We start from the raw sequence: 15,861 nt of genomic DNA, 5'->3' as shown, positions 1-15,861 counted from the left end.
AGGGTGGTTCTGGGTGGGATGCTCTTTGGAGGGTCGGTGCGGACTCGATGAACTGAATGACCTGCTTCCATACTGTAGGGCTTCTATGATTCTATGAACAGTGGAAGACTTTCAAAGCAACTTTTCAAAGTGCCCAGCAAAAGTATATGCCAGTGAAAAGGAAGGACTGTAGGAAAGTGGTAATCAGCCATGGATGTCTAAGCAAATAAGGGAGGCTATCAAACTGAAAGATACGCATACAAAGTGGCAAAGACCAGTAGGAAACTAGAAGACTGGGAAAACTTAAGGTCAACCGAAAGCCACAAAAAAATGCTATGAAGAAAAGTACAATAGATTATGAGAGTAAACTAGTTCAGAAAATAAAAGACAGATAGCAAAGGTTTCTACAAATATATGAAATGAAAAAGAATGGGTAAGGTAAACACTGGTCCCTTACAGGATTAGAAGGGGGATTTAATAATGAGAAAATGAGGAAATAACCAAGGCTTTCAGCAGGTATTGTGTGTCGGTCTTCACAGTGGAGGACGTGAATAACATAACAGCAATTATTGACAAAGGGACTAAGGTGGGGGAGGACCTAGAAACGATCATTATCGCAAAAGAGAGTGTGTGTTGGGCAAGCTAATGGAGTGAAAGATAGACAAGTCTCCTGGCCCTGATGGACAACATCCCAGGCTACTAAAAGGGATGGTGGGAGAAATATCAAATGCAATTGTGGTAATTTTCCAAAATTTGCTGGACTCTGGGGCAGTTCCAGCAGATTGGAAAACAGCAAATGTGACACCTATGTTTTAAGAAAAAGAGGAAGACAAAATATAGGGAATTATAGGCCAGTCAGCTTAACTTCTGTAGTGGGAAAATGCTTAAATCTATCAAGAAAGAAACAGCAAGATATCTAGATAAAAACTGTCCCATTGGGCAGACACAGCAATGGGTTCATGAAAGGAAAGTTATGTTTAATTAGTTTACTGGAATTCTATGAAGATATTACCGGCGCAGTGGACAACAGGACCCAATACATATGGTGTATCTGGGATTTCCAAAAGGCATTCGACAAGGTGCCACACAAAAGGCTGCTGCCTCAGGTGCACAGCAATATGGGCAATGTATTGGTTAAGAGGATTGGTTAACTAACAGAAAGCAAAGTGCAGGGATAAATGAGTGCTCTTCTGGTTAGCGAACAGTGACTAGTGATGTGCCTCGGGGAATCAATATTGGGACTGCAATTGTTTATAATTTACATTGATGAGTAGTAGAGCAAAGCGTGCAAAGGACTCAAACTTAGCAGAGGGATATAGATAGTTTAAGCGACTGGGCAAAGGTTTAGCAGGATGGAGTAAAATGAAGTCATCCATTTTGGTAGAAATCATAGTAAAAAGGACTATTAGCTGCTGCTATGCAGAGGGACCTGGGTATCCTTGTGCATGAATCACAGAATGTTGGTTTGCAGGTACAATAGGTAATTAAGGCGGCAAATAGAATTTGCCCTTTATTGCAAGAGGGATTAAGTTTAAAAGCAGGGAGGGTATGTTACAGCTGTATAGGGTGCTGGTGAGGTCACACCAGGAGTACTGCATGCAGTTTTAGTCTCCTTACTTGAGAAAGGATGTACCAGCATTGGAAGGGTGCAGAGTCTGGAGTTGAGAGGGTTGGCTTATGAGGACAGACTGAGTAGACTGGGCTTACATGCATTGGAAATTTAGAAGAATGAGGGGGGATATCTTATTGAAGCATGTAAAATTATGAAGGGAACAGATAAGATAGAAGCAGGGAAGTTGTTTACACTGTCAGGTGATACTAGAGAAAGAGGGCATAGTCTCAAATTAGGGGGAGCAGATTTAGGACTGAATTGTGGAGGAACTTCTTCACCAAAAGGGTTGTGAATCTGTGGAGTTCCCTGCCCAGTGAAGTAGTTGACGCTTCCTCATTGAATGTTTTTAAAGCTAACTTACATAATTCTTGAATAATGAAGGAATTAGAGTTATGATGAGAGAGTGGGTAAGTGGAGTTGAAGCCATGGAAAGATCAGCCATAATCTTATTGAATGGATTTCTGTCTTCAAAAAAAATGGAAAATCTCTGCAGAGGGAGAAATCCACTTTTTTCTATTTTCCTAGTGTCAAAGACACCACAAGTTGGAAAAGAGAAGAATTTTGACATTTATACTTCCACATTTCCAACTGTATACTCAGTGAATCAGTTTTGTTTTGATAAGAAACAAATAATTGTATTTATAAAGATAACCCTTGATGAACCTTTTTTTTAATTTAAAACTTGATTTGGCTAAGTAACTGGAAAATATATTTTTGTTTTCTGTAGTGACCCATGGAGTTGTAGGACTAAAGAAATAATGTACTCCTCCTGCCTCGGTGACAGCACTATAGTAAGTTTAAATGCAAATTAGCAATCCCCCTGCACGGGTCAAAAACACATTACAGAATTAACTATCACAGCCTGCCTCCTCTGTTACAACATGTCTTTTATTTGCTCTAGAGGAGCTGGGCTATTTGTGATTCCCAAATTAGAGTCACATTATAAACAACAGTCCTGCACACACATGCAAAGAAGTGAGCTAAGACTGTGTAACCTCATCTTGTAATAACTTCACATTAACATTATCCCACCAGTTGGGAGATGAATTTGAAGTCTAATTCCAGAATTAAAGGCCCTTGTATAGACTTGCTGTTTGATGCCATCGGATCCCTAATTTCTTCATTTTTCACAGCCCTGCCCTGCTCCATATGCATTATCCTTTTACCAGAGTATTTCTCATTTGCAACGCAATACAAGGGGCACAAACAGAATTCTGTGATGAATCAAATCCTTTTCATTTAATACTCAATGTCCTCCAAATTCAAAGAAAAATACCACAGGTGAAACCATGTCTTCAGTCATTTGTTTTTCAACAAACCAGGTTGTTTCTCAGCCATGTCCATCTCGGTTCCAATCTGAGAACACAAATACTTTAGAGTATTTGATTCCAAGAAACCCAAATATATCAAGCAGTAGGATGCAGATTTTCAAATGTGTCATTCAGCTGACAGTACTAGAAAATAAAACTGGTGCACACTTTGACCAAGCCAATTTCATGGCTACCAGCCACAGGCCATAGTAACATTAATGAAAGCAAAGGATTGACCTCCCCGAAAGCTCGTGCGCACTTGAGAGAAAGTAGGAAGATCAATTATACAATTTGACCACATTCCACTTTCTGACAGAACTTAATCCAGGTGTGCAAAGCAACTTCATGTTGTGCAAATGAAAAATGTATGACACTTTACAGTATATTGCAACCTGGTTGCCACAAATTAAATACTTAAGTGATATTATCAAAAGGCAAAAACTTTCCTGTTTAAATTATAATTCCTGATTAAGGATTCTGTTTTGTACAGGCCTGACAACTCCCATAATATATGTTCAGTGATTCACTTTAAAAAAATGTATTTGCAAAGGTGGAAGGAAGAATTGGAAAACATAAAATCAGCCTTGGAATTTCAACTAATTTTCTTAAAACATACAATAAATATGGTAAGTGGTCAATTATACATTAAATTGATGTACTTTGACAGAATTAAAATGCTACAATTCTGAGCAAAGTTTGACAAATCAATTCAAGGTCCCAGGTTTAATATATTCTCATTAGATATCCTGACAGACTGAGTGACCATTGGAGGAAAAAGAAAATCGCCAAGTACAAGTTTAACCAATCAGCCTGGAAGTTACAGCTAAATAGTTTTAAGCACTCATTTACAACCAGTAACAGATACTATAGTCTAAAAACATTCATCTGGAAGCAATATATCCAATCGACCTTTTAAAAGGCCTCCAGCCAGTAGTGTTTGGCCCAGAGTGCCCAAGTCACTTGAAGCAGGATATTCAGAAATGACATCTAGCTGCTCTGAGATATCAGTACTCTCTTTCACCTCACTCATTCTTCCCTATGTTCCTTCATTCATCCATCAGAAAATTCCAAGCACATTCATTTTCTTCTGGCCTGAAACTCTCTAGTGCAACTGGACAATTCTAAAAATTCTAGAGCTTGATGAGGAAGACAGCCCACTAGAAATTAGATGGATATTAATCCTCTGAATCTTCATGTTTTTCTTACAAAGCTAGCAGAGGGGATATTTAATAAAAACATCAAAATCATAAAGTATTTAGGTAGCAATATCATACAGTCAGAGTTATGCAGAATGGAAACAGACTCATCAGTCCAACTCATCCATGCCAACCAGATATCCAATTTGCCAGCATGTGGCCCATATCCATCTAAACCTTTCCTATTTATGTACCCATCCAGATGCTATCTAAATGTTGTATTCGTACCAGTCTTCATCACTTCTTCTGGCAGTTCATTCGATACAGGCAACACCCTCTGCGTGAAAAAGTTGCCTTCCAGGTCCCTTTTAAATCGACGCCCACCTTTGTCATCATCAAATAGACCAAAATAGGGGAGACACACAAACTAATAAACAACAGCCTCATCGGAATCAAATTCACCAGAGAGAAGAAAAAACAGCTCTCATTCCTGGAGGTCATGGTAGAACACAGGAGAAATGGGGAATTCCAAACGAAAGTACACAGAAAAGCCACACACACTGACAAAGTACTGAACTTCAACAGTAACCATCCTAACACACACAAATAATGCTGTGTGAGAACATTATTTAAAACAGGCAACACACTGCAGCAGCACAGAACTTTGCCGAGAAGAATAGAAGCACCTCTTCCAGGTATTCATGGACAATGGATAGCCGAAAAACTGGGTCAGAAGATGCCTATTACATGAACACCACCAGGAAGACACTACACACCCCGACACACTCATCGCGCTACCTAACATCAGGAACACATTGGAACTAACCACAAGACTCCTACGACCACTGGGCATCAGAGTAGCACGCAAACCCACATCAACTCAAAGCCAACTGCTCACCCGAACCAAAGATCCACTACCCACTATGGGCAGGACCAATGTCATATACAAGATTCCCTGCAGAGACTGTGTCAAACAGGAAGGAAATGAACTACAAAGATACACAAATACTAATTGGCTACCAAAAGACACAACCAATACTCACTCATCTCTATCCACTTGGATAAGGAGAACCAACAATTTGATTGGGACAACACTAAGATCCTGGGACAAGCAAAGCAGAGGCAGGCACGGGAATTCCTAGAAGCCTGGTACGCCACAAAGAAAGCCATCAACAAACACAGAGCACATATTACACTCCACTGCGAAGGAAAACCAGAAGTGAGGTAATCCTGCTCAATAGACTCCAGAGTTTAAAAGCCAGGCAGGAAAACACAACAGCGCTTCATCGGAGGCTGCACTGATGTTACCCAGTACGGTAATGAAACAACAGCTGAACAACGAACCAGCTCAACGAGCCAACCAAAACACAACATCCACAATCCAAACTGCAAATCTACTCTAAAACCTAATGCCCTTTAGTTTTGGACTTCCCTACCTTGGGAGAAAGTCCTTGGCTAATCACCGTATCCATGCCTCTCATGAGTTTAGAAAACCTCTATTCGGGTCACCCCTCTGCCTCCAACACTTCAGAGAAAATAAAATCCCAGCCTCTTTTGCATCCCCATTTAGGTCAAATCCAGTCCTGGCAACATCCTCATAAATCCTTTCTGAATGCTTTCAAGATTAACAACATCTTTCCGAGAACAAGGAGACCAGAATTAACACAGTATTCTAAAACTGACCTCACCTATGTCCTGTATAGCCACAAGATGACATCCCCACTCCAGTAAATAGAAGGAAATACAGTTTCTGATAGTCCCAGGTGCAGTAACCAGAACAGAAAGATTCACGAGAAATGACAACAGCCATAAAAGTGTAAAGAAGAGAAATGTCAGCAGTTGCTTGCAAACTTGAGAGAGCCAGAAGGTTTTGGACTCAAGTCTGAGTCAAGAATTTCAGCATAAAATTAAAGCTGCCATTTCAGAACAGTACTGAGAGAGGTTTGCACTACTAAAGATGTCAACTTTTAATCGAGATGTTAAGCCAAATTCCAGGCTGCCCACAGAGGAGCAAGTAGGTTATCCCTAGTGCCCCAGCCAATACCTTCTCCTCAAAAGAGGGTCATTATCAAATTGCTGTTGTGGGACCATACTGAGTACAAAGTAGCTGTCATCTTTCATGCATTTAAATAATGACTCAGTTGTAAAACGTTTGTAAATACATCTTACGGAAATACAAATCTTTGTTTACGGTAAGCTGGAATGCACAGCCCAGGTGTGGTGAAAGGACGTTCGAAGTGGTTTTCAAAAGGGAATTGGATACGTACCTTTTAAAGAAAACAGGGAAGCTTGCAGTGATATGGGCAAAAAGTAGGGGAATGGAACTAAATTCTTTCAAAGAGCTAGCACAGGTACAATTGAATGGCTTCCTCCTCCGCTACATGATTCTGAAGTAACTGTGATGATTTTTCCAAGAAGTTTGTTTCCCTCTGGAATTCTCAGGTTATGATATTTAGAATCATCACCCAAATGTAGCAGAGCTGGGTGAAGCACAAATGGTCACAAAATTTTGATATTTGTAACTGTAACTCAAATCCTTACCTGGTCTGAAGTGGAGGAATGGGTAAAGAGATGCACAGGAATGGTTCAAAGGTATTGCTCTGTTTTTGGCAATGAGGACATGTCAATGAAGACCTAAAAGGAAAATGAAGAACAGTAATTTTGTTGCCAACCTACCAAGGAGAGACAGAAACTCAAGTCGTTTTTCCACATAAATTGAGAATAGCAACATGAAAGAGAATAATCAAGTCAGGAACCGTACTTCAGGTAATGTAGGTAATGGCATAAACTTATAAACATTATTATTTCTCTTCCAATTTAATCAAAACAAACAGGTGAATAAAGTATCTATGCTGAAGGACAGGTTAGAGCATATGGACCACATCAAGAGTTTTATATACAAATACAGGGAATGTAAGGAATAAATTTAAAGAGCTGCAGGCCCAAATTTCAAGTGGAGAATATGTTACAGCAGCCATTGCTGAAACATGGCTGCAGGAGAGTCAGGACCAGATTATAAAGTTTACAGGATGGACAGGGAAAAAGGGAGAGGAGGTGAAGTAGCCTTACTGGTTAGAAACAAAATTACTTCAAACGATGAGTGATGGAAAGTATTCAATGTGGACCATTTGGGTGCTACAGAGGAATCGTAAAGGATCTAAAATTGTAACAGGTGTTGCATACAGGCTCTCAGCAGCAGCTCTGAAGTGCTAGATTGTATAAATGCAGAAATTAGACAAGTGTGTAGCAAAGCCAGACCAGCAGTAACTGAGGATTTTAACTTTATCTTAGATTGGGAGAGGTAAACAAGCACCTGTCGGAAAGGTAGTGAATTTCTAGAGTGTGTCCAGGATAGTTTCCTACAGCAGTATATCCTGAATGCAAACATGGGGACAAGCAATATTGGATTTAGTAATAAGAAATGAGCGGAATTTAAATTAGTAACCTATTTATGCATGAACATTTGTCAAATGATAACCTGACATAACCTGACGAATACAATGTAGTGTTTGAAAACAAAACGCATGAATCAGCTTCAAGTTTTAGATTTAGGCAAGGTCAACTTTAACAAGATGAGACAAACTCTATTGTGAACTGGGAAAATCTGTTAATGGGTAAATCAACGGAAAACAGTGGAGGATGTTTAAATTAACATTTAACACAACACAAATCCAGTTTGTACTGCTGAGAAAAACTCTACTTCACAGAAAAAACCAGCCACAGACAATTAACAAGATAAGAGACAACATAAAATTTTAAAAGGGATACAAAATGCAAAAAAATGGTACAGATCCTACTTAATGGCAAAGGGTACAGAGACTGGCAAAGGGCCACAAAGCAGCTAATAAGGGATTATGAAAAGAAACTTGGTTAACGTTTCAGGTCCGGTCACCCTTCCTCATAACTTAGGTCCGGTGACACTTGCACAGAACCTAAAACATTAACTCTGTTTTGTCCGCCACAGATGCTGCCAGACCTGCTGAGCTTTTCCAGCAACTTTGTTTTTGCTCTTGATTTACAGCATCTGCAGTTCTTTTGGTTTTTGTGAAAGGAAACTTGCCAGGGACATCAAAATCAGAAATTTTACAGTTACATCAAAAGGAAAGCAGGCAATCAGAAGTACTGTTGGACCACTAAAGACTGAAGATGGGATATTGTTGATGACTATGGGGAAATGGCAGACATGTTGAATAATTACCATGTCTCAGCATTTTCAGTAGAAAAGGAGGGTAGCTTAATGAAAGTCCTGAGGAAATTAATTATAAATCGAGAACAGGGACTGAATAAAACCAATGCAAGTAAAACACTGATAATGAGGAATTAAAGTATGACAAATCTCTGGGACCCAGCGGATAACATCTGAGGGTGTTAAATGGAAGTAGAACAGCACACTAGATGTCTCAACTACAACTTTTCAGAGTGAGTTTTGAGAAGATTTGTAGCTCAGGTTGAGGTTCTGGATGGGAGTTTGCTCGCTGAACTGGAAAAAAAACTAACCTTCCAGCTCAGCGAGCAAACTCACATCCACAACTTTTCAGAGTTCGCTATTTACAGAAGTCAATCCTCTCGGTTGGAAAATTTCACACGTCATTCTGCTTTGTTAGAGGGGCGAAAGAGAAAAACCAGGGAATTACAGACCAGTTAGCCTAAACAACTGTTTGAAGAAATTGTTAAAGACTATAATCAAGGATACGATAACTGAACACCTGAAATTTTTCAGTTAATCAGGGACAGCCAGCATGGATTCGTGATGGGCAAGTCATGCCTTGCAAATTTCAGTAGTTCTTTTTTTGAAGTGGTGACTAAGGTAGTGGATAGGGGAACTGGTAGTGGACAGGATATGTTTATATAGACTTTCTGAAGACAGTGGTGTCCCACAAGGATGTGCATTCAGGTCTCAACTATTCACATTAAACAAAGCAAACAATTGAGACTCTCACACAGATAGGACTTGGATAACAGCATACAAAGTCATATATCCAAATCTGATGACATAAAGTTAGGCAGCATTGTAGTCAGTCAAGGTGACAGCATAAAATTCAAAGGAATATAAATAGACCAAGTAAATGGGCAAAACTATGTCGGATGAATTCCAATTTAAGCACATATGAGGATAACGATTTTGGACCAAAAAAAGGTCAGGGTACTTTCTAGATAGCATGAAATCATATACAGTGAACGTCCACAGAGACCTGATGGTTCAGGTGCACAGATCTTTAAATGTCACAACAAGTGCAGAAAATAATCAAGAAAACAAGCAGACTGCTGGAGTACCACAGTACAACTGTCCAGAAGTTAAGCCGCAATTACACAAAAATCCTAATTAGACCCCACTTGGAGTACTGTGAACAGATTCAGACACCATACCTTCATATAGATATATAAGCCTTGGAGGGACTACAATATGGGTTTGCAAGAATGATACCTCAACTCCAGGGGTTAAGTTACGAAGAGAGGAGAAATTATATGAATCAGGCCCACTTTCTCCAGAATTTAGATGGTTAAGGGGTGATCTGATCGAAGTTTAAGATATTAATAGGAAAAGACCAAAAGATTAAAGACAAGCTATTTTCATTGGTTGGGGATTCTAGGACTAGGGAACATAGTTAAGAATTAGGCCCAGATAATTCAGGAGAGATGTCACAAGACACTTCTACAGACAAAGGGCAGTGGATGTTTGGAATTCTTTTCCAAAAACAGCAGTGGATACTGAATCAATTGGTAATTTGTTCAGCAATGGTATTGAGGGATATAGGCCAAATGTAGGTATATGGAGTTAGACTACAGATCAGCCATGATTTCATTGAACGGTGAAACAGGCTCAAGGGGCTACCACTAAATCACATTCGACATCTTGCATCTAGAACATCAGTGCACATCGGATAGTGCCAAACAAAGCACTGCATAATGTGTTAGAAAGCTAATCTAGGACATCCTAGGAGAGTGCACCACACTCAATAGTTCACATACAAAGCAAACAAACTGGAAACCCAATCACCCAGGGAACACTTCAGTCTCCCAAAATAGTCAACTGAAGAGCACAACAGCTCTCACACCAGGGAAAATCCAACGGCACCAGCTAAGTTGTTCTTGCTGAGAGGTCACAGTTTTCCAACACACCAACACAGCTACTGAAACGACGTTAATTTAAAAAAGGAAATGAATTCCTCAATGACTGTCTCTTGTTCACTTTAAACTCAAAGAGGCTCTTACCTATACTGTGCTTGAAAGAGCTCCTGCACGAAACTGCTTCTCACTGGAAGAGATGGCCCTTCACAGAGTTCGTCTTCATCTTTTGGAGGCTAAATGAAAGAAAAGCAAAATGTACAATACAAAGCAGCCATCGATAAATAAAAGGAAATAACTGGAGAGAGTTGGCAGGCCAATCGAAATGTATTTTATTACAGATTTAGCATCTCTGAATAACTTGTTCACATTCATTATTCGCAACTAATAGTCTTTCATAGCTTATGTAGCTAAATTGGCCAGAAGATTGTTTGATCTTATTGAAGGAGGTAAGAAATGCACAAAGTAAACATGCTCAAGTCTCTTTGTAGATGATCGGAAAAAGAACATAATAAATACACGCTTTGCATAACTATATACAAATTGAATCCGAACATAGGCATAATGATGGCAATAGGACAACAATTTTGAAAGAACTGTAGGAAAGCAACGGATTTTGAACATTTAACATTGAGATGATTAGTAACCACTCCCTGATGGAAAGCACACTATTTGTTGATAATTCGCATCCCACAGATTCGTCAGATCAATTATCTGCTGGCAAAAAAATAAGGTGAGCCACTATATCAAAGCAGTGAGCTCCACTATCAGATCATAGGTAGACCTTTGGGAAGGAAATCAGATTTTGCACAATAAACTCCCACCTGGGAGTACCTTATATTTTTGATGTTGTGTTACTACTAGTATAATGATCTACCATTAGTTTCAAAACTAGAGTTCCCTTCAAGCCAAAATCATTCTACTTCTCTCACATTTGATATAAGAATTGATGCTGTTAATGTCACAGCACTGCGCATCCTTATAACAGAGCTTTCCTTACACATGGTTATACCTGTGAAAATGAGCAAAGAAGATTGCAATTAGAAGTTCTTAGTAGTTCTTGCCAGAAATGGATAAGGGAAATCTAATCTCTGATTAAAACTGATGGGGATGGAAAGAAGGTAGATAATACTTTACAGTGAAACACCTTTGCTCATTTCTAATTGCAACTTTGAGCTAAAATAAAGATACTTCAACATCCAATCAGGCAAGAGCTGAGGAAACCCTGTATAAATAAATACAGTTGAGATATTTCTTGCATGTATAATGAAAAATCGACTTTCTGGTCAAAACTGTTATATAGAATGGTACTGCACAGGAACTTGCCCTATGACCAAATCTATGCCAACCACGATGCCATTCTAAACAAATCCCATCTGCCTTCACATGGTCTGTATCTCTCTATTTCCTGGCTGTTTGTACGTATGTTTATTATAACTTCCACATGGAGATGTGGGCATCAATGTTAGGGCCAGTATTTACTGCCCATCCCAACTCCCCTTGAAAAATTGGCAGTGAGCTGCCTTCTTGAACCACTGAAATCCATTTGATGCAGTTGCACGTTAGGATGGAGTTCCAGGATTTGGACCCAGTGCAAGTAAAGGAACAGCAACATATTCAAGATGGTGAGTGGCTTGGAGGGAATTTTGCAGGTGGTGGCGTTTGCATTTCTTTTTTAATGCTCGTATTTCTAGATGGTAGCTGTCGTTGGTTTGGAAAGAGCAGTTTAAGGAGCCTTGGGGAATTTCTGCAGTGCAAAACACTAAGAGCCCAAGTGCAGGTTTTGTTATAGGAGATCCTCAGCAAGTTGTTGGGACAAGCAAATCCTAAAACACCACTGACAATACATCGACAATCAATCCACCCATGATCCAAGGCACTGATTGCACAGTGCCCAGAAAGAGATCAGATATAGACAGCACCAGCAGATAAACACTTCATGAAGGAATATCTCCACCAGCACTCGGAGGTGGTGGGACAGCACAGCTACTCGCACTTGGCACGCCAGATCAACAGTGTGTTCCTATGTTGGGTACAAGAAAATTCCCCAACCAGAGATAACCATTCCCTGGTTTTGCACCGCAATGTCCCATCCTAAACAAGCCTAAACTGAGACAACCAAATGGAATTCAAATCAAGGCCCTTCACAAGACTTGAGGCTATTCACACAAAGGGCAATGTGCTTTCAGCTACAAGTCTAACAAAATTTCAGTTTATTGCACATCCACAAAGCATTTCAAACTGGTATTTCTTTTTTTAAAAATATAAAGATCAGATGCAGAGCTCAATCAAAACATTTTACTTGATTTTGTACAATGCTACATGTACTATCGGCTTAGAATCTGAATCACCGGTGCAACACTAGGAATGCCAGCATGCATGGGGCAATGCTAGAGATAACAAACTGACATTCAGGTCAGTCAACGTGTGGCATTACTGATGATGCTTATCCATCTCAAGTCACTGTTGTCAGGCCGCATTAATTGAAATCTCCAGAGAAACACAACTATCTCAAGATTCTTGTTTATGCCCTCTGCTCAACCTTATCAGAAGTCCAATGGAATGTTACCGTCCACTTGGGAATGACTGTGGACAATGAAAAACAGGCAAGTGGTGTCATTTTCCCCTTCATTTCTGAAGAATCAAAAACATCTCTTCTAAAAAGCTGACACTGTCTCATGTGGCAAGAGTTGGTAACAACAGAAGTATTTAACGTGCGAAGAGGTACAACCAAATCAGACAGGAGGAATTTTCTTTTCTATTAAGCAGCAAATCATTGCACTCTGTAACTGCCTGTACAGTTGTAAACAAATTTAATCATAAGTTCTGAAAGCAATTTGAATAAATACTTGAAGGAAAGAAAATATATTGGCCTTTGAGGAAAGGACAGGGAAGTGGTGGTGGCATAATATAGTAATGACACTGGACTAGCAGCCCAGAACTTCAGGCTAAAGTTGTGAAATCACTGGTTCAAATACCACCATGGCAGATGAAAAAAATTAAATTCAATTTTAAAAATCTGGAATTAAAACCTATCCTAGTGACAACTGCATTAGCACTGTTCACTGTTATTAAAAAAAGGATCTGCTTCAATAATACTCTTTAATTTGCCATCCCTACATGGCCTGGGCTACATGTAACTCCAGACCCACAGCAATTTGACTGCCTCCAAACTGCCCTCTGTAATGACCTAGCAAGCCATTCTGCTCCAGAGCAATTAGGGAAAGGTCAATAAATGCTAGTGTAGCCAGTAATGCCCACTTCCAATGAGTGAATAAAAAGTAACGGCTTGCACTACTAAAGAGTTGACGCAGTCAAGAAGAGGCAAATTATGAGCTTTTACATTCTATCATCCTACAAATAGCTATCAAAATAAGTAACTTAAACATCAAATTTATCCTTTTTTTCTGTTCTATTTTTCCTTTAAATACAGAGAAACAATCATACCTTGACTGCAGGCTTCCCATTTGTTAAAACAATATTGTTCAGATCCTCATGAACCCTATCTAGAAGCCACAGCAGAAACTCCTGAGCATCATGCTGAGAGTTGCCACGATATTGGAAAGCATTCTTGGATACGACATTCTGAAAGAAAATTAAAAGGGTAGGTTTACTGCCCAACATCCAATTTAAAGAATAACTTATGTTTATATTGCAGGAGGCAATCCAAACATTTCATGGCCAATTACTTACTTCTGAAGTGTAGTCATGGCCAATGTGCCATGCAACAAGGTCCTATAAAATGCAACAAACACAGAATCTGTTTTGGTGATGGCAGAGTTGAACATTTACCAGAGTATACATGGAACTCTCTGCTCTTCAAAACATGTATACCACAGGACCTGTCTGAGCACAAAGCCTGGTTTAATGTCTCGTTGAAAAGTCATTTACAAATATATAGAGTTAAGGAGAGGAAAAAGCAACAAGGATCATTACAGAAAAGTAAGTGGGAGAGGATTTAAACAATTAAGGCAGAAAGCTTAACAGAAACAGAACATAAACAAAGAAATGAGATCAACTAGAGAATGACAGTGCAGGGAGAGGGAGTAAGCAGCACCTTGTCCACCTGATAATGGATGGAACATTAGGTGTAGTGACACAACAGAAACATTCCAGTGCATGACAGAGGGGAACATGCTTTCAGGACAAAAGTAATGGGGGCTATGGCATGAAGCAGCATGACACTACTTGAATAGCAGGAATCTTTGTCTTGTCCTGGTCAAAAGTGTTTCTGCAGACAAAAAAAAACACCAGGCCATTTATCTCACTTGTTATTGGTAGGATCCTGTTGTGCATCTGGAGACTGAACTTAAGGATGTCTATAGATGATTCATGTATCAGCCTTTGACAGTGTCTTACACATCCCAGGAAGAAATGTAAAAACCTCATATAGCAACATCTGTTTGTCAAAACGGGATCAGACTGCACTACAGAAAGCACACGTGTAATCAGTCCATGTTGTAATGCTTTCTGACTGCTCGGATTACTAGGTTAGAGTTAACTGGGCATTATTCTGGGGCAATACAAAATTAAGGAACAACATGAAAACTACACATGGCCCCTGAGCCAGCTCTGCCATTCAAACATGATTGATCTTCATCTCAGCCCTACTTTTCCATCCCTCATGGTCTTGAACATTGTCAACAGTAAACCATCTCAAGAACACAGAATTCCAAAGATTCACAACGAGGAATGAAAAAAAAATCTCATTTTAGTCTTAAATGGTCAATCCCTATTCTTAAGATTCTTTCCCTAGGCCAAAGACTCTCTAACCGAAGGAAAAGAGCCTCTCAATATCTACACTGTCAAGACACCAAGAATATTATACCTTTCATTAAGGCCATCACTCATTCTTCTAAACTTAACAGAACAAGGACTCATTCTACTCAAGCTCTCTTCACAGAAATTCCCATCATTATAGGAATTAATCTACCAGGTTTTTGTTGCACTCCCTCCTCAAGTAAGGAGCCCAAACCTGCAGATGGAATGCAAGATGTTATTTTTCTGGAATAGTTCATTGTCACATGTTTACAGCATTGTCTTGAATTCTATCCAAGTGACAGAGACCAATGCCCAGACCTCAGTTTATTCAAAACTGAATATAGATCACTTTAGCTGGATAAGGGTTCTTCATCACTAGCCAATGAGGTACAACAATTGGTTTCGGAAAACCAGTATTGCTGCACTGCCCAAAACACACAACTCCAGGAGATTGTCAAAACAATCATCTGCATGTTCAACAGCTCAAGTTCAAGACATCAAACATGAACAAATCGTTCTGATTCCAAGTTAGCATTTAAACTAGTCTGAGTTACATTTCAATCTCATGGTAATTCTTTCACTGGGTTTAAACATAGCTAGGAACACAGATGATGGGAACGACAGGCCATTTGAACCTACTCTGCCATTAAATATGACCATGGCTGATCATCCAACTTGGTACCCTGTTCCTACTTTCTCTCCCCATATCCTTTAAGCTCTTTAGCCCTAAGATCGATATTTAACTCCTTGAAAACATTCAACATTTTGGCTTCAACCACTTTCTACGTCAGAATCCACAAGCTCATCAAATTCTAGGAGAAGAAACTTCTCATCTCAGATTTCAAATTTTCATTGGCCTACCTCATTTCCTTCAACTGTGAAATCCCTGGTTCTTGAGTCACCAGTCATTGGGAATATCTATCCTGCGTCTATCCTGTCTCGTCATGTTAGAATTTAAAGGTTTCTGCAAGAATGCCCTCCCCTGCCCCCAAGTCCG

General features: G+C 39.5%; 1 protein-coding gene across 1 annotated transcript in view; it reads right to left on the bottom strand.

The window, feature by feature from the left end:
* The window catches only part of usp31 (ubiquitin specific peptidase 31), a 121,925-nt gene that overhangs the window by 66,910 nt on the left and 39,154 nt on the right, over window positions 1–15,861 (bottom strand). The window contains exons 2-4 of the mRNA XM_048552168.2: window positions 13,551–13,688; window positions 10,251–10,339; window positions 6,579–6,671 (exon numbers count right to left, since the gene is read on the bottom strand). Coding sequence (XP_048408125.1) covers window positions 6,579–6,671; window positions 10,251–10,339; window positions 13,551–13,688 — 320 coding nt within the window. The remainder of the gene's footprint in view (window positions 1–6,578; window positions 6,672–10,250; window positions 10,340–13,550; window positions 13,689–15,861) is intronic.

The sequence above is a fragment of the Stegostoma tigrinum genome, chromosome 23 (assembly GCF_030684315.1).
Source record: "Stegostoma tigrinum isolate sSteTig4 chromosome 23, sSteTig4.hap1, whole genome shotgun sequence".
Lineage (NCBI taxonomy): Eukaryota > Metazoa > Chordata > Chondrichthyes > Orectolobiformes > Stegostomatidae > Stegostoma > Stegostoma tigrinum.
Note: the sequence above shows the minus strand (reverse complement) of the source record. Positions and strands in the feature narration are given on the sequence as shown.